Raw genomic sequence first — 23,614 nt, forward strand, 5'->3', positions numbered from 1 at the left:
GGCCCCTCCGACAGCGCCCCGCTCCCCGCTCGGCGCGGCCCCTCCGACAGCGCCCCGCTCCCCCGCTCGCGCGGCCCCTCCGACAGCGCCCCGCTCCCCCCTCGGCGCGGCCCCTCCGACAGCGCCCCGCTCCCCCTCGGCGCGGCCCCTCCGACAGCGCCCCCGCTCCCCCTCGGCGCGGCCCCTCCGACAAGCGCCCCGCTCCCCCCTCGGCGCGGCCCCTCCGACAGCGCCCCGCTCCCCCTCGGCGCGGCCCTCTCCGACAGCGCCCCGCTCCCCCTCGGGCGCGGCCCCTCCGACAGCGCCCGCTCCCCTCGGCGCGGCCCCTCGCGCCCTCGCGCGCCCCCGACAGCGCCCCGCTCCCCCTCGGCGCGGCCCCTCCGACAGCGCCCGCTCCCCTCGGCGCGGCCCTCCGACAGCGCCCCGCTCCCCCTCGGCGCGGCCCCTCCGACAGCGCCCCCGCTCCCCCTCGGCGCGGCCCCTCCGACAGCGCCCCCGCTCCCCCTCGGCGCGGCCCCTCCGACAGCGCCCGCTCCCCGGCGCGGCCCTCGACAGGCCCGCTCCCCTCGGCGCGGCCCCTCCGACAGCGCCCCCGCTCCCCCTCGGCGGCCTCGCGCGCCCTCGCTCGCTCGACAGCGCCCCGCTCCCCCCTCGGCGCCGACCCTCCGACAGCGCCCCGCTCGCCCTCGGCCCTGGCCCTCCGGCGCCGACAACACTCCAGAAGCTCGACTGTGCCCAGGACAAGGCAGCCCCTGCTTGATTGGAACCACATCCACAAATAATCCCCCCCCCCACCGCCACCCACCAACGCTCAGTAGCAGTGACATGTGCTGTCTACCAGGCTCTCCTCAGAAATTCACCCAGGTGGCACCTTCCAAAACCACGCCACTTCCGTCTGGAAGGGCATGCGGCAGCACATACCTGGGAGCACCACCCCCCTCTGGAAAGGGAGGTCCTGGACTGTGGATGGCTTCAGAATCCTGGAATTCCCTCCCTTGTGTATTTCAATTCATTGGGACAGTGTAGGCGTCTCTAGCTTTTGCCAGGATCTGATGCCCATCTCTAACTGCTGATGCCAGTCTCCCCACCACCACCACCCCCCCCCCACCCCATCCTGGTGTGCGGCAGAGAGATCCAGCCATGACACCTGCTGACCCTTCCCCGTTCCGCAGGTCCGCAAGACTTTTTTAAACCTGGCCTTCTGTGACTTCTGCCTTAAGTTCCTCTTCCACGGCTTCCGCTGCCAGACCTGCGGGCACAAATTCCACGAGCACTGTAGCAGCAAGGTGCCAACCGTCTGCCTGGATCTAGGCAAATAGTGAGTACGGGTGGGGTGGGCTGGGGACTGTCGGGGAGGGGGTGGGATGGGCTGGGGACTGTCGGGGAGCGGAGGGGGGCTGTCGGGGAGGGGGTGGGATGGGCTGGGGGACTGTCGGGGAGGGGGTGGAGGGAGAGGGGGGTGCTGTCGGGGAGGGGGGTGGAGGGAGAGGGGGTGCTGTCGGGGGAGGGGGGTGGAGGGAGCGGGGGGCTGTCGGGGAGGGGGTGGAGGGAGAGGGGGTGCTGCTGTCGGGAGGGGGTGGAGGGAGCGGGGGGGCTGTCGGGGGAGGGGGTGGAGGGAGAGGGGGTGCTGTCGGGGAGGGGGTGGAGGGAGAGGGGGGTGCTGTCGGGGAGGGGGGTGGAGGGGGAGGGGGTGCTGTCGGGGAGAGGGGGTGGAGGGGGAGGGGGGTGCTGTCGGGGAGGGGGTGGAGGGGAGCGGGGGGCTGTCGGGGGAGGGAGGTGGAGGGAGAGGGAGGTGCTGTCGGGGAGGGGGGTGTGGAGGGAGAGGGGGGTGCTGTCGGGGCGGGGGGTGGAGGGAGAGAGGGGGGTGCTGTCGGGGCGGGGGTGGAGGGAGCGGGGGGCTGTCGGGGAGGGGGGTGGAGGGAGAGGGGGTGCTGTCGGGGAGGGGGTGGAGGGGAGAGGGGGTGCTGTCGGGGAGGGGGGTGGAGGGAGAGGGGGTGCTGTCGGGGGAGGGGGGTGGAGGGAGAGGGGGGTGCTGTCGGGGAGGGGGGTGGAGGGAGAGGGGATGCTGTCGCGGGATGGGGTGGAGGAGGAGAGGGGGGTGCTGTCGGGAGGGGAGGTGGAGGGGAACGGGGGGGCTGTCTGTGCCGCCCCACCCACCCCCCCCACCCTGTCGAGCCTAAACTGAGTTCCTCCGTCTGGCTTCACAGTGGAGCCTACCCTGAGCTCGACGATGGACCCTCGCTGTCCGCCCATTGCCCTCAGCCCCAATGGACCAACTGTTGACCCCTCAGTCACCTGCAAGGTAGGAATGTGTTCCTCACTTCAAGAAGTTTGTGTGTGCCCGCGTCCCCCTCGGCGCCGAACCTCCGACAGCGCCTGCTCCCCCTCGGCGCCGAACCTCCGACGGCGCCGACCCTCCGACAGCGCCCGCTCCCCTCGGCGCCGACCCTCCGACACAGCGCCCCGCTCCCCACGGCGCCGACCCTCCGACGGCGCCCCGCTTCCCCTCGGCGCCGAACCTCCGACGGCGCCCCGCTCCCCTCGGCGCCGACCCTCCGACGGCGCCCTCGCTTCCCCCTCGGCGCCGACCCTCCGACAGCGCCCGCTCCCCCCTCGGCGCCGACCCCTCCGACGGCGCCCCCGCACCCCCCTCGGCGCCAGCCCTCCGACGGCGCCGACCCTCCGACGGCGCCCTCGCACCCCCCCTCCGGCGCGCCGACCCTCCGACGGCGCCCCTGCTCTCCCCCTCGGCGCCGACCCTCCCGACGGTGCCACGCGCTCCCCCTCGGCGCTGACCCTCCAACGGTGCCCGCTCCCCTCGGCGCCGACCCTCCGGCAGCGCCCGCTTCCCCTCGGCGCCGACCCTCCGGGCAGCGCCCGCTTCCCCTCGGCGCCGACCCTCCGGCAGCGCCCCGCGCTCCCCTCGGCGCCGACCCTCCGGCAGCGCCCGCTTCCCCCTCGGCGCCGACCCCTCCGGCAGCGCCCCGCTCCCCTCGGCGCCGACCCTCCAGCAGCGCCCCGCTCCCTGAGCCCCGAGACTTTGCGAGAGTGTCGAGCTGCCATTCCTCTCCGTGTTTGGCTGTGCTGCTGGGGTCTCAGTTATGTGGCTTTCCCTCTCCTTTGCAGGCTTGCACCCCCGGCCTTCACCTTCCCGTGCCCCTGCCCGCCTATCGAGGGGCAGCTCCAACGACAGCGTTCCACCTCCACCCCCAACGTCCACATGTCCAGCACCATCGCTCCAGTCAGCGTGAGTGATGTCGAGGTGAGGCATTCTCAGACATTGCGGGACACAGCGGAGAGGGGCTTGGAGTCTGGATCGGGTCACTGGTTTCCCATGTTGTAGCCAGCACTGGCTGTGGAGGAGGGCAGGGCTGGCAGCTCAAAGTTCCTGGGCAAGATACTGGAAGAGGGGTGTCACGTTATTGGTTCTGGAAAATGTCACACTCCTGCACTGAGCTCATCCAGAGCAAAATTCAGGAATAACAATCGTGTGGTCATCTACCTTGGGTTCATGTTGTCGGCCTCCCAGTGGCCAGTAAGGGGTCGGGTTTCGGCCGATCAGGGATTGACCGGGAGTCCCTCAGTCTGAGATGGTCCCAAATTTGTGAGGTGTTTCTTGAAACAATGTGTAGATAGCCCATCTTTATGGTATTCCGGAAGGTATTGGACCTTATGTTGGGGAATAAGCCTGGGTCAGGGGGAAGCAGTGCGATCCCGTACCTTAGGTGTGGGGGTTTGGGTGGTGGGTTTGGGTGGGGGGGGTAGTTGGTGATCCTGTGTTAGTGAGTGTTGGAGAGAAGGCGCGAGGAGCAGTGTGATCCTGTGCTGGGGTGGTTGGGGGTTTGGGTGGCGGGTTCCTGGTGGTGGGGGGGTGGGAGTTTGGGTGTGGGGGTTTGGGGTGTTGGGTTCGCAGAAGTGTGGTGGTTGTCGGCGATTCTGTGTTAGTGAGTGTCTCACGCCATGTTTTGCCTCCCGGCAGGATGCACTGAGATCTCAGGGTGCCATAGGTGAGTCTCTTGCCCGCTCCCCCACCCCGTCTGCTCCTCCTGACCCCCGACACACCTACCCCCTCCCCCTAGACCCAGACAATCTGTGCGAGGTGGGGCAGCACATGTCAGCCCCAGTCGTATGAAGTCGGGGAGGTGGGGAAGTCTGCATGGGGAGACCCCAGTGCGACCCCCACCTCCTCACCCCGTGCGCCTCTGTCTCCACCTCTGACCCCGGGGGCGCAACCTCGCGCCCCCTCCGTTGGACCCTGGGGTTGGGATGGTAATCCTGCACCCTCCGCCGGACCCCCAGAGGGGTGACCCCACTCCCCTCCGCCAGACCCCCGGTGGGGTGTCCCCTCCGCCGGACCCCGGTGGGGTGTCCCCTCCGCCGGACCCCGGTGGGGTGTCCCCTCCGCCGGACCCCGGTGGGGTGTCCCCTCCGCCGGACCCCGGTGGGGTGTCCCCTCCGCCGGACCCCGGTGGGGTGTCCCCCTCCGCCGGACCCCGGTGGGGTGTCCCCTCCGCCGGACCCCGGTGGGGTGTCCCCTCCGCCGGACCCCGGTGGGGTGTCCCCTCCGCCGGACCCCGGTGGGGTGTCCCCTCCGCCGGACCCCGGTGGGGTGTCCCCTCCGCCGGACCCCGGTGGGGTGTCCCCTCCGCCGGACCCCAGAGGGGTGACCCCACTCCCCTCCGCCAGACCCCCGGTGAGGCGACCCCTCCGCCGGACCCCCGGTGAGGCGTCCCCCTCCGCCGGACCCCCGGTGAGGCGTCCCCCTCCGCCGGACCCCGGTGAGGCGTCCCCTCCGCCGGACCCCCGGTGAGGCGTCCCCTCCGCCGGACCCCGGTGAGGCGTCCCCTTCCGCCGGACCCCGGTGAGGCGTCCCCCTCCGCCGGACCCCGGTGAGGCGTCCCCTCCGCCGGACCCCGGTGAGGCGTCCCCTCCGCCGGACCCCGGTGAGGCGTCCCCTTCCGCCGGACCCCGGTGAGGCGTCCCCCTCCGCCGGACCCCGGTGAGGCGTCCCCTCCGCCGGACCCCGGTGAGGCGACCCCCTCCGCCGGACCCCGGTGGGGTGACCCCCCCCCATGTGTCTGTCTCCATCTGACCCCAGAGCGTCTCTGTCGCTTTCTCTCTCTCTCTCGCTGTCTGTCTCTCTCTCTCGCTGTCAGTCTCTCTCTCTCGCTGTCTGTCTCTCTCTCTCGCTGTCTGTCTCTCTCTCTCGCTGTCTGTCTCTCTCTCTCGCTGTCTGTCTCTCTCTCTCGCTGTCTGTCTCTCTCTCTCTCTCTCTCTCTCTCTCTCTGTCTCTCTCTGTCTCTCTCTGTCTGTCTGTCTCTGTCTCTCCCTCTTTCTTTGACCCCAACCCCCACCCCTGGAATGACCCTGCATCTGGCTGTCGCGCTGTCTCATCCCAGAGTGTCCCCGTCTCTATATCTACCCCCCCCCCCCCACCGCGTGAGGCAGTGTGTATCTCCCACCTGGAGCTCGAACTGACTCCATGTCTCTCTCTCTCTCTGTTGCCCGTTACACCTCCCCCCCCTCCACCCCGCCCAGGCAGCAGCAAGCAGTCCCCGAGCCCCCCCGCACTCGGCGTCGCCTCACGGCCCTCCAACCCCCCAGCCGAAATCGCCGGTGACTCCGACCCGCGAGAGGAAGCTGTCGTCGTCGTCGGACGAGCGGAGGAGAGTGGTGAGCAGACAGGCTGGGGGTCGGGTCCTGGGCAGGCAGGAGCCAGAGTATTACCCGGCCCTGCAGGTATGGACCTGATCAGCCTGCCACTAATGGAGTCGGGGTGGGGGGGGGGGGGGGGGGCGGGGGTGGGCGCTGCTGGAATAACCCACGGTTGGAGGGAGTGGGTAGCGGGTTGAATGGGGCCAAACAGCCTCCTCCCTGCTCTCTCCCACCCGCACCCCTTCTGCAAGTGCACCTCCTGCAGGCCAGCTCAGGCTAACGCTCGTCTCTCCCCGTCCCTCGCCCCGGGGTTGGGGTCGGCGGGGGTTGGGTTGGGGGGCAGACTTGGGTGCGTGGAAAGAGAGGGGGAACGGTATAACAGAGGGGTTTGAGAGGGGGGGGGTGCGATGAGGTGCAGAGAGAGGGGTGGTTCTCACTCAGCAGCCAAGTGACCCCGTCTCTCTCTCTCTCCCCCCCCCCCTCACTCCTCCTTCCCCCTCACTCCTCCTTCCCCCCTCCCCCTGTCGCCCCCTCTCATCTCTCACTCCCCCCTCACCATCTCACTCCCCCTCACCATCTCACTCCCCCTCACCCTCTCACCCCTCTCCTCATCTCTCACACCTCCTCTCTTCCTCATCTCTCATCCCTCCCTCTCCTCCTCATCTCTCACACCCCCCCTCCTCATCTCTCACGCGCCCCCACTCGCCCCGACCCCCCCCGCTCGCCCCGACCCCCCCCCGCTCGCCCCGACCCCCCCCCCGCTCGCCCCGACCCCCCCTGCTCGCCCCGACCCCCCCCGCTCGCCCCGACCCCCCCCCCGCTCGCTCCCGACCTCCCCCCCCGGCTCGCCCCGACCTCCCCCCCCCCCGGTCGCCCCGACCCCCCCCCCCGGTCGCCCCGACCCCCCCCCCCGGTCCGCCCCGACCCCCGCCCCCCGGTCGCCCCGACCCCGCCCCCTCGCGTCGCCCCGACCCCCCCCCCCTCGCTCGCCCCGACCCCCCCCCCTCGCTCGCCCCGACCCCCCCCCTCGCTCGCCCCGACCCCCCCCCTCGCTCGCTCCCGACCCCCCCCCCTCGCTCGCCACCGACCCCCCCCCGCTCGCCCCGACCTCCCCCCCGCTCGCCCGACCCTCCCCCCCCTCGCCCCGACCCTCCCCGCTCGCCCTGACCCCCCTCTCACTCGCCGACACCCCCCTCACTACGCCCCGACACCCCCCTCACTCGCCCCCGACCCCCGCTCACTCGCCCCGACCCCCCGCTCACTCGCCCCGACCCCCCCCCTCACTCACCCCGACCCCCCCACACTCGCCCTCGACCCCCCCTCGACTCGCCGACCCCCTCACTCGCCCACTCCAGCGCACTCGGCCCTACAGAGACTCCAGCATCTACTGGGAGATCCACAGCAGCGAGATTGCCATCCTGAAGAGGATCGGAGCTGGCTCCTTTGGCACCGTCTACAAGGCCAAGTGGCATGGTGAGCACCCGCACACAGGGCACTAACCCTCGTCAGCATCTTGTCTGTCTCCTTCTGTCCTGTCGCCCAGTCCGCCCCGCCCGCGCCCGGCCCCTGTCGCCCAGTCCGCCCGCCCGCGCCCGGCCCCTGTCGCCCAGTCCGCCCGCCCGCTGCCCGGCCCCTGTCGCCCAGTCCGCCCGCCCGCTGCCCGGCCCCTGTCGCCCAGTCCGCCGGCCCCTGTCGCCCAGTACCCCCGCCAGGCCTCTGTCGCTCAGTCCCCCTGCCCGTCGCCGGGCCCCTGTCTCCCCGCCCCGCGCCCGGCTCCCGTGGCCCTGTCTCTCTCCTCCTCTTGTGTTTCTGTTCACCTCTCCACTGAACAGATCATACACTCATTTTGCCCAGTTTTGTTTTCCGTCCCCACGTTCAGTTGTTCCCATTTTTTTCTTCCTCTTTTCCCATCTGCCTCGGCTCTCTCTCTCTGCGCATCTTTCCCTCTCTCTTCACTCCATGTCTGTCTGTCTCTCTCTCCCTCTCTCTGTCTCTCTCTCTCTCTCTTTTCCTTCCCCTCCCCATGTTGTTCTCTCCCCATCCTTGGCGCCCCTCTGCACTTCTCCAATTCCAATCCCGTTTCCCAGCACCTGGCCCATAGCCCCATTATAAGTGCGCATCAAAACCTCTCTCCAGTGTGATGGGTTACTGCATCTCCGACAGGCAGTGGGTTCCAGATCACTGCCCCCCGCCCCCACCATCTATTGGTGCAAATCACTTCACCTCTCAGTCACTCGAAACTACCTGCTCCCCTACCCTTCAGTCTGTGCTTCTCCGGTCACCCATCCCTCCATTGAGGGGTTAATGCTCCTTCCTGTGTCCTTCATCATACTCTCCATCTCAATCATGTTCCCCTCCTAGTCCCCTCTGCTCCAAGGAAAACAACCCCAGTCTGTCCCATTTCTCTTCATCACTGAATTTCTCCAGCCCCAGAGGCAACATCCTGGTAAATCTCTCCAGCCCCGGAGACCACATCCTGGTAAATATCTCCCAGCCCCAGAGGCAACATCCTGGTAAATATCTCCCAGCCCCAGAGGCAACATCCTGGTAAATATCTCCCAGCCCCCAGAGGCGACATCCTGGTAAATCTCTCCCAGCCCCAGAGGCGACATCCTGGTAAATCTCTCCCAGCCCCAGAGGCGACATCCTGGTAAATCTCTCCCAGCCCCAGAGGCGACATCCTGGTAAATCTCTCCCAGCCCCCAGAGGCGACATCCTGGTAAATCTCTCCCAGCCCCCAGAGGCGACATCCTGGTAAATCTCTCCCAGCCCCCAGAGGCAACATCCTGGTAAATATCTCCCAGCCCCCCCAGAGGCTACATCCTGGTAAATCTCTCCAGCACAAGGCAACATCCTGGTAAATCTCTCCCAGCCCCAGGGGCAACATCCTGGTAAATCTCTCCCAGCCCCAGGGGCGACACCCCTGGTAAATCTCCCTCTGGCATGTTCTCCTATCTTGTGGATTCCTGAGCTGGACACAGTACCTCTCCCTGTGACCGAACCCGCCTTTTGTACCGTTTCTGGTCTCGTGTCCCTAGCTCCCGGCTAATAAATGCAGGTAGCCTATACATCACTCTATCCACCCACCTTGAGGGACTGGGAAGCATGCACAGCAAGATCGCGCTGATCCTCGATTCCTAGGGTGCTGCCATCCACTGTGTCTCCCCTCGCCATGTTTGCTCTGCCTCAGTGCCTCGCCCTCCTGGCTACCCCCTCATGACGCTTCGGTGTATCTCTGTCTGCAGGTGACGTCGCCATCAAGATCCTGAAAGTGACCTACCCAACTCCAGAGCAGCTCCAGGCCTTCAAAAATGAAGTGCTGGTCCTCAGGTAGGATACCCGTTCGCTCCTGCGACTCCACAGGCGTGCGTGCGCGCACTGTCCTGTACGGCTGGGCCAGGAGAGGGACGTTCGCTTCAGCGCGATTTGGCATGGATGAGGCCACACCTGATTGACCAACCCCTGGGGGCGGGGGTACATCCGGCTGCCTGCCTCTCCCTCTCTCTGAGGGAAGAGGGAAGACCAGGCTTCTGCTGTTTGAGACGGGCAACGGAATGTCAGGAATGACAGTTGCCTGTTCAGTCCCTCTTTCAGCAGAGAAATGGACCCTTCGGCCCATCTCATCCAGATATCCCAAATTAGTCTAGTCCCATTTGCCAGCGTTTGGCCCCTGTCCCTCCAAAACCCTTCCTTATCCACGTCCCATCCCGATACCTGTTAAATGCTGTCACTGTACCAGCCCCCACCCACTTCCTCGTCCCACACATGCACCACCCTCTGCGTGAAAACATTGCCCCGCAGGTCCCTTTCCCCCCCTCCTACCTTAAACCTATGCCCCTCTAGTTTTGGAACCCCCTACCCCTGGGGGGGGGGGGGGGAGAGACCTTGTCTGTTCACCCCCCTCCATGCCCCCCATGGTTTTATAAACCTCTATAAAGCCCCCTCCTCAGCCTCCGACGCTCGAGGGAAACAGCCCCCAGCCCCCTCCCTGTCGCTCAAACCCTCCAACCCTGGCAACGTCCTCATAAATCCTTCCTTCACCATTTCAAGTTTAACATCACCCCCCCCGTTCTCTCAAAGCATGATTGATCTGCCTTAGCTCCTCTTTCAGACCAGCTCCCCCATATAGAGTAATGCAGCATGGAAACAGGTCCTTTGGCCCAAACTGATCCATGCTGACCATGCTGTCCATTCAACTAGTTCCAATTGCCCGCATTTGGTCCATATCCTTCCTGTCCATGTGCCTCTCCAAATGGTTTTTAAATGTTGCTGTTGTACCACCTCAACCACTTACCCTGGCAGCCCACACCATAAACACACCACTCCCCTGCCCCTCAGGCCCTTCTTAAATCTTTGCCCTCTCACCTTTAACCTATGCCCTCTAGTTCTTAATTCCCTGTCCCATATACATTCACACTACCTATGTCCCTCATGGTTTTACACACCTCAACAAGGTCACCCCACTCATTCTCCTGCGTTCCAAGGCATAAAGCCCTATCCTGGCCCACCTCCCCCTATAACTCGGGCCTACTGGCCCTGGCAACATCCTCGTAAATCTTCCTTGCACACTTTCCAGTTTAACTGTGTCTTTCCTGTAACAGGGCGACCACAGCTGTACACAATACTCCCAGTGCGGCCTCATTAACGACTTATACAGCTATAACATAACACCCCAACTCGTGCACTCAATGTTTTGACCGACAAGGGCCAGCATGCCAAATGCCGCCTTCACCACCCTGTCTACCTGTGATGCCGCTTTCAATAAATTATGTACTTGTATTGCTAGGGTCCTCTGTTTCACGACACTCCTCAGGACCGCACCATTTACTATATGAATCCTACCTGGGTTTGACTTTCCAAAGTGCAACGCCTCACACTTAGTTGTATTAAATAGCATTCGCCAATCCTCAGCCCACTTTCCCATCTGATCGAGATCCCGCGGTAATTTTTGGTAACAACAATACCTTCCAATTTTGAATCATCCACAAGCTTACTCATCACGCCTTATACATCCAGCGTATTTATGTAAGTCACAAATAACGAAGGACCCCAGCACTGACCCCCTGTGGCACACCGCTAGCCCCAGGCCTCCAATCAGAGAAGCGTCCTTTATCCATCATCCTCTGCTTCCTGCCACCGAGCCAACGTTGAATCCAATTCGCGAGCTCTCACTGGATCACCAGTGAACTAACCTCCGTTACTAGCCTACCGTGCCAGAGTCCACATGGACAACATCTGCTTCTCCAAAGAGCAACTTGTGCGAATTTCGGCCGGACTGGTTCTGCGGCCTCCATCGGGTCCCTTCGTCCCAGGAGCCAGCTGAGTGAATCGCTGTCGAGTCACTTCCACTGCCTGGTCCGTCCTTACTTAGATACGTGGCCCGGATCTGTACGCCCTGTACGGCCGTGGTAGGAAGGACTTGGGGGGAGGGAGATGGTGAAGATTTGGCGGGAGGGCGGTCAGCGTTGTGCGTGACCCACCGTGCCTCACTGGTTTTCTTGGCCGCTCCGCTCTACCCCCACTGAACCTGTCGCCCCCACCCCCACTCCCCATGTCTCCAGGAAAACGCGGCACGTCAACGTCCTCCTGTTCATGGGTTTCATGACCAAGCCTCAGTTGGCCATCGTGACCCAGTGGTGTGAAAGTAGCAGCCTGTACCGTCACCTGCACGTCCTGGAGACCAAATTCGACACCTTCCAGCTGATCGACATCGCTCGGCAAACTGCGCAAGGCATGGAGTGAGTAACCAGTCTGTCTCCCCCGTTGCCCCCTTCTCCCCAACCCTCCCGTCACCCCCTTCTCCCCCGCCCACCCGTTCCCCCCCCCCTTCTCCCCCACCCCCCGCCCCCCTCTTCCACCTGCATTATAAACTGGGCTTTCACTCCCCTTTCCCAGCACCCCCCCCCCCACCCTCCAACTCCTTCCCCCCCTTCACCTTATCTCTTTTGCGTTTCAGCTACCTTCACGCAAAGAATATCATCCACAGAGATCTGAAATCAAACAGTATCCTCTGCTGAACTCCGCATGTGCCTCCAATACCCCTCCCCAGCAGCTGTACGGTGGGTATTTAACCAAATAATCCCTGCTTGCTCCCCCCCCCCCCCCCCAGCCCCAATTCCCCTCTGAACTATACCCAACTCCTTCTCAGAAATGTTCGCGCCCTCTCGCCCAACTGCTCTCAGTGGGTGGAGAGCCCGACAGGCTACCCCCACTCTCATGCACACACACACACACACACACACACACACGTGCACACACACACACGCGCGCACGTGCACACCCATTTCTCCCCATCGCAGTCCCCCCCCACCCTCCGACCGTCTCCTTTAGACCGGGACCCCTCCTCTCCTCAGTCAATGGGAACTTCCTTCCTGTTTCTCCCCCCTCCGTCCTGTTGGAATTTTACAGATTCCTATTGGATCCCCTTCCTCGTTTTTTTTTTCTAAAAACTCCGATGAATGTAGCCCCTAACCGATCCAGCCTGTCACTCCTCCGTCAGTTCCGGGGATCTGTTTGCTCTGTAAGCAGAACCGTCCTCCCTCGGGAAGGGAGACTGCTCCCAGAATCCTCCAGGGGGGGCGGTCGTGCCCCTGTATAATCACAACGAGACGTTTACCCCCGCCCACACCCCCCAGCTCCTGATGGGAATCCAACGCGCCGTTAGCCCTTCCTCACCGTCAGCGTTGCTCGCTCCCAGGGTCTGGCGCACAGGGGATCCTCCAGGCCGCTGTCGCGTCTCTCCCTGCCTTGGGGTCAAATGACTTGCCTTCGCTCCGAGAATGATCTCCCGGCCTGCCTCCACATGCTGCACACTTGCCCGTTCCCTTAACTCTTCCCACCCTCCGCACCGTCCCCCTTGCAGCGCACCCACCCTCCCTCCCGCCCCCAGCTAAGCGACAGCGACAGAGTGTTCCCTGATCGAATCAACGCTGAGAAAGGCCTGGGGTGGGGGGTGGTGGGGGTCCCGAGCGCTTACTCCTGCGCGACCAGCCTATGGCTGGCTGCCTCTCAGTAAAAACCCCATTTATTCCTGCCGCTCGGCTCCCGTCTGCCTGATGATCCATGACCCCAGCCCCACGGGATTCAACTTTACCCTGACGTGGGGGTCTTAACCAAGCGGCTCTCCCCCCCCCACCTCCCCCTGTGCAGTGGCATTGCTGTAGCAGCTGTGTTTGCGCGTTGGGTCCCTGGAGGTGCGAGGGTTGGGTCAGAGGTCAGCGTTTTGGTGGCCTGGGTGCGACTCTCTTCCACCAGGGAGGTGTTTCCTTCACACGCTGCCCTCAGATATCTTCCTGCACGAGGGGCTGACTGTGAAGATCGGAGACTTTGGGCTGGCTACGGTGAAATCCCGGTGGAGCGGCTCCCAGCAGGTGGAGCAGCCGAGTGGCTCCATTCTGTGGATGGTAAGCTACACACCATTGCCCAGACCGGAGTGACCCTACCCCTGTGGCACACGTCTGCGTGTGTGTGTGTGTGTGTGTGTCTGTATGTGTGCACGCACGTGTGTCCGTTTGTGTGTATGTCTTGTGTCTGTGTGTGCGTGCGCGTCTGTGTGTGTGCGCGTGGGCGCGTGCATGAGAAGGAACAAAGAACAGTACAGCACACGAACAGGCCCTTCAGCCCCACCAGGCCTGTGCTGGCTAGGTCACGTGTTCTGGGCTGAAAATTGTTTCGCTTTTGTACAGTGCACCTATTCCCTGCCGATTTTTATATCTATCAGGGTGGGTCTCAAACACTGCAATAATCTCCTCTGACAGTGCATTCCAGCACCCCTGCCTCTAACATTTCCTTTAAAAATCTCCCCCACCCGCACTTTAGCCCTCACCTCCTCCTTTAGCCATGCCCCCTAGTAATTGATAGTCCTACCCTGAGAAAATGCACACAAACTATCCATTCTATCGCATCCTCTCATAATTGTGTGAGCTTCTATCCTGTCGCCCCTCATCCTTTGCCATTCAAGTGAAAATGAGCCACGTTTCTCCAGTCTCTCCTCATAGTCAAGAACCTCTCCTCCCAAACCAGGCAACACTGGTGAACCGCTCCTGTACCTTGTGCAAAGCGCCCACACCTTTCCGGTAGGGAACAGAGCAGAACAGCCCACAATATTCCAAAGGCAGCCTGACCGAAGTTCTATACAGCTGCAATGCGACTTGACAGTTTTTGTACGCTGTGACCCAGCCATACGCCTTCCTAACCACCTTCATGCAGTTCCGTTGCCACTTTCGGGGAGCTAAGGACCTGTTTGCGGACTTCCCACCTGCGTTAGATCTTTCAAAATGCACGTTCATCCGGACTAAACTGCACCTGCCATTACTCTGCCCAAGCCCCCAGCCTGTCCGCATCCTCTGGCAATCCCCCTCGCCATCCTGCAGCTGTCCCCGTCTCTGTGGCGTCCACAGACTTCGTCAGCGGACCACCGACGTTTGGCTCCAAATCATCGATGCAAACGGTTGCAGGGGCTCTGCACAGAGCCACCGCTGGTCACACATCGCCAGTTAGAGCATGTTCTCCAACTCCCCCCGACCCCAACAGTGTCTGCGTGGGTTTCCTCCGGGTTCCTTCCAGAGCCCAAAGACTTGCAGGTTAGGGTGGGATTGGCCGTGCTAAATTGTCCCGTAGTTCCCAGGGATGTGCGGGTTAGGGTGGGTCTGGCCGTGCTAAATTGTCCCGTAGTGCCCAGGGATGTGTGGGTTAGGGTGGGATTGGCCGTGCTAAATTGTCCCGTGGTGCCCAGGAATGTGCGGGTTAGGGGGGGATTGGCCGAGCTAAATTGTCCCTTAGTGCCCAGGGATGTGCGGGTTCGGTGTGTTAACCATGGGGGTGTGCAGATTTGGAGCAATGGTTTGGGGCTGGTTGGGAAGGCCTTCAGAGGGTCAGTGTGGACTTGATGGACTGAATAGTCTGATCCACTCTGTAGGGATTCTATGATTCATTATGTAAATGAAGAGCAAACTCTGCTCCATTGGTCGAAAATGCTGTACCAGTCTCATTCTAAGCATCAGAAAATAAGGTTCATCTTTTTTTAAATCTCAGCCATAACCTTACGGACACTCAATCCCTTAGAAATGCAACCTTTGATCCCCACGGCTGTAATGGAGTTCCTGTCGGCAGGTTACTATATTACATAGAGCACAGGACAGGCCCTTTGGCCCACCATGTTGTGCTGACCTATCATCCTACCCTGCATTTTACTGTCCTCCATGTGCCTATCCAAGAGTCGCTTAAAAGTCTCTAAATCTGACTACACCAGCACTGCCGATACCCACCAGTCTCTGTGTAAAGAGGAGGGAGAGAAGGGAAGAGAGAAAGAGAGAGATTGTTGAGGTGGGTTGGCTGGCCGAGCTGGTTCATTGTTCTGCAGACGTTTCGTTACCGTGCTGGGTAACATCCTCAGTGCAGCCTCCGATGGAGCGTCGGTGTGTTTTCCCGCCTGGGTTTTAAACTCTGGGGTCCTCCCAGCTGGATTGCCCTGCTTCCGGTTTTCATTTGCAGTGGGGTTGTGTGTGTTTGTTAATGGCTTTCTTCAAGGAGAACCAGGCTTCTGGGAACTCCCGTGCTGAGCTTGTCCCAGTTGAAATGGTGGCTTTCCCTATGGATTGAGACGAGTATTGGCCGTGTCTTTTTGTAGCCTGTTGGTGTTCATGTTCTCTTGTCGAGTTTCCTCCCTGTTAGTCCGAAGTAGTGTTTCTCGCAGTCTCCGCAGGGGATCTTGTCGATCACATTGGTCCTGTCCATGGCAGGGAGTGGGTCCTTGGTTCGGGTCAGCAGTTGGCGTAGGGTTGATGTGGGCTTGTATGTGCCACTCTGATGCCCAGCGGTTGTAGGAGCCTTGTGGTGAGTCCCAGATGTAGGGTAGCACGATGCATGTGTCGGGGCGTGTAGGGTCCTTCTGATGCAGTTCGTCTAGGCATCTACTGACCCAGCTTTGTGGAAATCCATTATCTTTGAAGATCCCGAAGAGCTCTTCCTCCTCTTGGCGTAGCTCTGTGTTGCGCTCTACCATGAGGTCCAGGTTCGTTCTTCTCCTCCTCTCTGGTGAATTTTATTCCAGTGAGGGTGTTGGCATGTCCCCTCTAGTTTGGTCCGTTTAATGATGACAAAGGTGTCACCCTCACAGCGTATCCGTAGTCTTGGTTGGATGAGTGGAAGGGCCGTCCTTTCAAGTCTTTGCATCACTGCTATGAGGCCGGAGACTGGCGATCCCGTGGGTGTCCTGTTGATTGGTGTGCACGTTTGGCCGTTGAAAGTGAAGTGGGATGGTGAGGCATTGGGGTAGTTTGAGCATCTTGTGTGTGGAGATGGTTTCACCGGGATCTCGCACTTGTTCCGATAGAACTGTGTTTGCTTCCCTCGCTCTTGGTGTGTCTATTATTGGGAACAGGGCAGGTATCTGTTCGGTTGTTGTCATGACCGGGGTAAGGAACCTCTCCGACAGGAAACTGACAGACACGGAAAATGTAGTTCTCACCCGAGGACTGAACTACAACTATGGAGACGCCAACAGAGTGGAATTCCTAGACACACAGAGGATCAACAGCACCAACGAAGAAACAGAACAAACGATAAGACAGACAGTCATCCCGACACTAACCAGAAGGAGCGAACTCAACAATCCTCAACAAATTGGAAAGCCAGGCCCTGGAAGGACTGCAGAAGGACAAGAACATCACAATACTAGCTGCAGACAAAGGGCACCCGACAGTGATACTGAATAAAAGAGACTACATCTCCAAGGCATAGGCACTGCTCTCTGACAAAAACACATTCCGGCCAGAAAAACTGACCCTACGCTGCAACTAGGCAACAAAATCCTCTACACGCTACAAAGACTCACAGATAGACCAAGAGAGCAGACTCCTAAAGAATGAAACCCACAGGAGCCAACACACTCCAATTCTACGGCCTCCCGGAAGTGCACCAGCCGGAAGTCTCCCTACCGGGCACTCCATCGCACAGATTAGCCAGCGAACCACACAGGAGACTCAGGCACCTAGTCAACAAGTCACCCCACTCCATCCACTCAGCCCAAGAATTCCTCAACTCCAAGAAAGACACAAGGATAGAGGACGAAGGTCAGTAGATGCCTAGACGAACCGCATCAGAAAGACCCTACACGCCCCGACACATGCATCGTGTACCCTACATCTGGGACTCACCACAAGGCTCCTACAACTGCTGGGCATCAGAGTGGCAAACACAAGCCCACATCAACCCTACGCCAACTGCTGACCCGAACCAAGGACCTGCCATGGACAGGACCAATGTGATCGACAAGATCCCCTGCGGAGACTGCGAGAAACACTACGTCGGACGAACAGGGAGGAAACTCGACAAGAGAACATGAACACCAACAGGCTACAAAAAGACACGGCCAATACTCATCTCAATCCATAGGGAGAGCCACCATTTCAACTGGGACAAGCTCAGCACGGGAGTTCCCAGAAGCCTGGTTCTCCACGAAGAAAGCCATTAACAAACACACACAACCCCACTGCAAATGAAAACCGGAAGCAGGGCAATCCAGCTGGGAGGACCCCAGAGTTTAAAACCCAGGCGGGAAAACACACCGACGCTCCATCGGAGGCTGCACTGAGGATGTTACCCAGTACGGTAACGAAACGTCTGCAGAACAATGAACCAGCTCGGCCAGCCAACCCACCTCAACATTCGCAACCCCAGATACACATTTACTGTAAAACTTTAGAGAGGGAGAGAGAGAAAGAAGGGAACACAGAGACAGAGAGAGAAGGGAGTGCATGCAGAGAGAGGGGGAGAGAGAGAAAGGAACACGGACAGAGTGGGGCAGAGAGTGAAGGGAGCACAGAGACAGAGAGAAGGGAACGCACAGAGAGCCGGGCAGAGAGAGGGTGAGAGACAGAAGGGAACACGGAGATGGGGAGAGAGAGAAGGGAACAGAGAGAGAGGGGGGAGAGAAGCGAACACAGAGACAGAGAAGGGAACACAGAGACAGTGGCAGAGAGAGTTTGTTTAACACTATCTTCTGTTAATGCCTGTCCCCCGAGACCTTCAGAACCGTCTGGGCGTACGCCTTAGTGCTGGCTCCCTGAAATCTAACACCCGTGCCCAATCTCTGTCGCCCTCAGCTTCTGAAATCATCTGAATTTCTTGCTTTGATTACTTTTAGCCAGTCTCCTTCCTTTACTACTCACCCCCGACGTTGTTTCCAATTAAATGTTCTCTTCCAAATGTCACTGGGATAGAATGCAGCACAGGAGCGGGCCCTGCAGCCCACAATGTCACGCTGAACGTGATGCTGAATTAAACTAATCCCTTTTGCCTGTCCTTGGTCCACGTCCGTCTCTTCCTTGCATATCTAAAAGCCCCTCTGTCACCCTATCACATCTGTCTGCCACACCACCCAGTTCCACACACTCCTACCACTCTGTGCTGTTAAAAAAAGCTTGCCCCCACATCTCCTTTGAACTTTCTCCCTCTTGCCTCAAATGCGTGCCTTCTAGCTAGCATTTGACATTTCAACTTGGCATTGGCCAACAAAATCTTTTCCCTAATCTACGTATCTCATATAATTTTATGGACTTCTGTCAGCTGCTCCAAAAGCGGAAAAATCCTGCCGTTTTTCCAGGCTCTCCTCCTAGCTCACCAGGGAGTAAAGTAGAACCCATCATTGCCCTCATTTTGGACAGCGCGTTATTCCTGCCCCCCCCCCCCCCCCCGAAGCTGCCTGGTCCTGCCGTGTTCCTCCAGCCCTCTAGTTCAGAGACGCAGCCTCCCCCCTCCCCCTCCCCACTAGTCTGGAGCTATTCTGGACTGAGCAGTCGATCCCTGCTCTGCGCAGACCAATCAGCTGCCTGTTGCCGGCCGAAATGACTCACCTTGGCGCCAAGGCCATTTTATTGTGTCCGACCCGTCCCCGCTCCCCCTTGCAAAGTAACAGTGTAAACACAACTCACCATGAGCTCCAGTGATTTGCTTTCCAAAGAGCCTCCCTCGCTTTCGCGGCGCGTCATATGTTTCCAGGGGTTTACTCTGGTCTCTCTCTCCCACCCCCACAATACCGCCCAGGCACCGGAGGTCATTCGGATGCAGGACAATAATCCGTACAGTTTCCAGTCGGACGTCTACGCCTATGGGATCGTCCTTTATGAGATCATGACTGGCACGCTGCCCTATTCGCACATCAACAACCGAGACCAGGTACAGCCAGAGCTGGGCGACTGCGGAGGTCAGTTATCGGCGGATGCAGGCAGTTAGTGAGTGACAGGACCAAGGGGGAGGGTCTTGGCTGTCAAACGGGGTCGGGGGGGGCCACAAGGAGTTTTATTCCCCACCCCCCGTCAGCCTTATATTGATTAATATTGGAGTTCCATCCTCAAGGAGGAAGCCTTGAGGCCGATCCTGTGGAGTTGTCCCAATAGAGCGCCTTCCTCAGGCTGTTTCTGAGGATGGCTCGGAGTTGGCCGCATTGCCATGGGCCTGGAGCTCCCAGACTAAAATGGTGGATCTCCCCCAACCCCAAATATAGGGGTGTTAACACCAACCCCCACCCGCACCCTGCCCCAATTTTCCCCAGAATTCCTTCACTGGGTTGAAGTTCACCCCCCCCACCCCCGGATGGGATTTGAACCGGTGTCTGTTGCTCCTCCGGGCGCAGGGGGTGGGTGCCGTGCATTATTGATGCCACCACGATGCCATCATCGGTCAACGGGCAGGAGCACGGTCCACCAGAGAGAGGCGAGCCGGTGTGGAACTGAGTGGAATACTGAGCTGAGAACGAGGAGCGGTCAGGCAGGAATCTGGGGTGAACTAGGAGAGGCCGCCAGGGAGGGAGCAGGAACCTGGGGGAGGGGGAATGGGGAGAGAGCAGGAACGGGGCAGGGGGAATGAGGAAAGAGTGGGAACTGGGGGAGGGAATGAGGAGAGAGCACTGGGGGAGGGGGAACCGGGGAGAGAGATTCGGGGAGAGAGAACCGGGAGGGAGAATGGGGAGGGGGAGAGAGTCAGGGAGGGAACGGGAATTGGGGAAGGGAGAGTCGGGGAGGGGGAATCAGGGAGAGAACCGGGAGGGGCAGAGAAAACCGGGAGGGAGAACAGGGGAGGGGCAGGGTGAGTCGGGGAGGATAGACCGAGGAGAGGGGAGCAAGGGACTGGCTGAGGTGTGGGTGGGGAAGGGAGCGGGGGATGGATGGAGGCATGGGGAGGGGAGCAGGGGACGGACTGAGGCTTGGGGAAGTGAGCGGGGGTACGGACAGAGGGGAGTGGGCAGTGGGTGACAGACCTTGATACGCATTGCCTGGTGCTTTGGGGGTGCTGATGGCAGGAGGAGGAGAGCGAGCTGCCATTGGCCGGGCCGATGCTCGGGTGGGGCCCTGACTCTCGGCCTCTCTGCTACAGATAATATTTATGGTGGGCCGCGGCTATCTGACCCCCGACCTCAGCAAGGTCTACAGCAACTGCCCAAAGGCTATGAAGAGGCTCCTTGTGGACTGCATCAAGGTGAAAAGGGACGAGCGGCCGCTGTTCTTCCAGGTAAGGCGTCACCCACCACCTACAGCAAAGTCAAGACCCATCCAGAGAGAGTGTGCAGGATGCTGTGGTGCAGTGGGATCTGGGGGACTCGGGCTATGAATCCTTAAACGTCAGTGTGCATGCAAATGAGATTGACCTTTACCCTGAGGTGGGGGGGAGGGGGTGTAGGGGAACGCAGTGTAAAATCCCAGGCTGCCCCTGTAGGGGGCTATGGTGAGACCCCCCCCCCCCCCCCAATATGCCCAGTTCTCAGTAGGGTAGGACTGACCTCCGGCAGTGGGGGAGCAGTTAAGTGGAGTTCCCTCGGCTGGCCCTCGAGGGTGGGGTAGAGGGTCAGGGTGCTGCAGGAGTGAGGCCGTTCGGGCTCTCAGGCCTGTACTGCTGGTTAGCGCGACCCTGGATGGAGTATTCAGCTCACTCCCTGTTCCCATTTCCCTTCAGCCCGAAGGATTTTGTTTCCCTGTTGGAAAACATCCCATGCTCCAGCCCTGGCTGCTCTCTGTGGGGCAGGGAGTCCCGCATTTCTCCCTCATCCCAGTCCCACCTCCCTTTAGACTGTGACAGCTCCCCTGCTTTTGGACAGCACATTCCAGCCATCCGCCCAAATTCCAGATAGGATTTTACAGGCTTCTGTCAGGTCCCCTTCCTTCTCCTTGCAAAAACTCCACTGAATACATAGTCCCTAACCGATCCGGTCTCTCTCTCTCTCCCCCTACACCTGTCCTGCCATCCCAGGAATCAGTCTGGAAAAGTGTGTGCACTGAGAAGGGAACTGTGTGCCATTATTCCCATTGGGATGCAGAGACCTGTGGTGAAGCGATAGGGCCCCGCCTCTGGACTGAGAGGCCTGGGTTCCGCATCCTGCCTGCTCCAGGGATACGCCATAACATCTCCGGGCAGGTTAACGAGAAAATATCAGGGAGATGTATTCCCAGTGGGAGAGGGTGATGGGAACTGTGCGTGGTAGTCCCAGTGGATAGGGAGTCAGGAGCAGCCCACAGTATTCCCAGTGGGATAGGGAGATGGGAACTGTGTACAGTATTCCTGGGGGAATAGGGTGAAGGGAACTGTGTACGGTATTTCCGGTGGGACAGGGAGATGGGAACTGCGTGCGGTATTCCCGGTGGGACAGGGAGATGGGGACTGTGTGCGGTATTCCTGGTGGGACAGGGAGATGGGAACTGCGTGTGGTATTCTGGGTGAGTTAGACGGATGGGAACTGCGCATGGTGTTCCCAGTGATTTAGGGAGACGGGAACTGCACACAGTATTCCCGGTGAGACAGGGAGATGGGAATGGCGCACGGCATTCTGGGTGAGTTAGACGGATGGGAACTGCGCATGGTGTTCCCAGTGATTTAGGGAGACGGGAACTGCACACAGTATTCCCGGTGAGACAGGGAGATGGGAATGGCGCACGGCATTCTGGGTGAGTTAGACGGATGGGAACTGCGCATGGTGTTCCCAGTGATTTAGAGAGACGGGAACGGCACACAGTATTCCCGGTGAGACAGGGAGATGGGAATGGCGCACGGCATTCTGGGTGAGTTAGACGGATGGGAACTGCGCATGGTATTCCCAGTGAGCTAGGGAGACGGGAACTGCGCATGGTATTCCCGGTGAGACAGGGAGACGGGATCTGCGCACGGCATTCCCGGTGAGACAGGGAGCCGGGGAATAAGCACAGCAATGCTACATTGTGAACATGGTGTAAACCTTTCTCTCTCTGTCTGTCTCTCTCTCTCTCTCTGTCTCTGTGTGTATGACCTCCCTCCCTCTGTTTCCACCATTCCCCCCCCCCCCCCCCACTCTCTCTCCAATGTTCCTGCTCCCTGCCCACGTTCCCCCCGCCAACAGATCCTGGCCTCCATCGAGATGCTGCAGCATGCACTGCCGAAGATCGAGCGCAGTGCCTCAGAGCCCTCGCTGCACCGCGCTGTGCAGACCGACGATGTCAACCCCTTCGTGCTGACCTCCTCCCGCCTGGTGCCTTCCTGAGAGTCGGCTCGCGCCTCCTCTGCCCACCCGGTGCCCGGGGAGTGGGGGCGGGATCCCGGGACAATCCGCTGCAACTCGCCTCCTCTCCCCATACCACGCTCCCCGACCCTCGCAGGAGGGGCGAGCCTCGGTGCTGCGGGGGGTGGGGGGACGGTGGTAGGGTGACCCTGCCTCCGCTCCCCCGGCCCCAGTTTGGGGTGGAGGGGAGGGCCACAAGCCTCCCTCGTTTTGGGGCAGAGGGCACGCGGGGGACCTTTGTTGCGCACAGACTCACCGGAGCCATTCCACAGAAGGGCAAGCGTGTGGGGTGGGGTCACCCTCTGGACGCCCACACACGTCTCTAGGCTTGCTCCAGACGTGGGTGTTCTTCCTCGGGATTGCTTTGGGCAGGGGCGAGGTGGGTGGCTTGTTGGGGGTGGTGGGGGGGGATTGCGCCGGGGCGGGGGTGGGGACACATCCCTTACTCCGCCTTGCCCCCTTCTCCTCACAGCTGCAGGGTCCAAAGGTATCGCCAGGGGCTTGTAGAGTCGGGGAGCCCAGCTAGGCCTCAGGCCCGAACGGGTGCCCCTCCCTGGCTGGTTCCTCTCTTCTGTTCTTTGTTTTTTTTAAAAAAAAGGAATGAAAAAACACAATGCCGTGGTTTGGTTTATCGGCCGTTGGCGGGCGGGAGATGGTTTTATTGGTTTTGTTTTTGCTTTCCTAATGTTACTGGAATGAAAGCGATATTTTGAAAGCGGCGCAGTTACGAGTCACGATTCCTGTTCCTGCAAGTCTCTGAGGGAGCCCGACTGCTGCCTGTGACCGCGGTTCACTCCCTTACACCTCCCCCCACCCCCACCCACCCACCACGTCCGCTTTCAGGATCCAATATTCCCAGTGTTAGGTACAGAGTAAAGCTCCCTCTACACTGTCCCCCACATCAAACATTCCCAGGGACAGGGGGTTAGATACAGGGTAAAGCTCCTTCTACACTGTCCCCCCCATCAAATACTCCCAGGGACAGGAGGTTAGATACAGATCCCTTGACACTCCCCCCCCCCCCCCCCCCCCCCCAACACACCCAGGGACAGCACAGGTTTGGATACAGAGTTAAGATCCCACGCTGTCACCTGAAGGTAACAGAACGAAACCCAACTGTAAGAATGGTGTCCTCTGTGTGACTGCGCGTGTGTGTGTGTGTCCCTGCGTGTGTGTGTGTCCCTGCGTGTGTGTGTGTCCCTGCGTGTGTGTGTGTCCCTGCGTGTGTGTGTGTCCCTGCGTGTGTCTGTGTGACTGTGACTGCGTGTGTGTGAGACACTGTGTGTGACTGTGTGTGAGAGAGAGAGAGTGTGTGTGTGAGAGACTGTGTGTGTGTGTGTGTGTGTGTGTGTGAGACTGAGAGACTGTGTGTGTGAGAGACTGTGTGTGTGTGACTCTGTGTGTGTGTGAGAGAGACTGTGTGTGTGACTGTGTTTG

At 60.5% G+C, this 23,614-nt stretch overlaps 1 protein-coding gene across 1 annotated transcript in view; it reads left to right on the plus strand.

Annotated features, from left to right (window-relative positions):
• araf (A-Raf proto-oncogene, serine/threonine kinase) overlaps positions 1 to 22,569 on the plus strand; it is a 27,729-nt gene extending 5,160 nt beyond the window's left edge. Inside the window, 15 exon segments of the mRNA XM_059643184.1 lie at positions 1,173 to 1,318; positions 2,208 to 2,247; positions 2,250 to 2,302; positions 3,127 to 3,262; positions 3,980 to 4,007; positions 5,539 to 5,561; positions 5,563 to 5,739; positions 7,011 to 7,128; positions 8,901 to 8,985; positions 11,217 to 11,393; positions 11,612 to 11,658; positions 12,940 to 13,058; positions 18,700 to 18,831; positions 20,029 to 20,163; positions 22,019 to 22,569. Coding sequence (XP_059499167.1) covers positions 1,173 to 1,318; positions 2,208 to 2,247; positions 2,250 to 2,302; positions 3,127 to 3,262; positions 3,980 to 4,007; positions 5,539 to 5,561; positions 5,563 to 5,739; positions 7,011 to 7,128; positions 8,901 to 8,985; positions 11,217 to 11,393; positions 11,612 to 11,658; positions 12,940 to 13,058; positions 18,700 to 18,831; positions 20,029 to 20,163; positions 22,019 to 22,159 — 1,557 coding nt within the window. The 3' untranslated portion in view covers positions 22,160 to 22,569.
• Positions 22,570 to 23,614: the final 1,045 nt, after the last annotated feature.

This window comes from Stegostoma tigrinum, chromosome 49 (assembly GCF_030684315.1).
Source record: "Stegostoma tigrinum isolate sSteTig4 chromosome 49, sSteTig4.hap1, whole genome shotgun sequence".
NCBI classification, from domain to species: domain Eukaryota; kingdom Metazoa; phylum Chordata; class Chondrichthyes; order Orectolobiformes; family Stegostomatidae; genus Stegostoma; species Stegostoma tigrinum.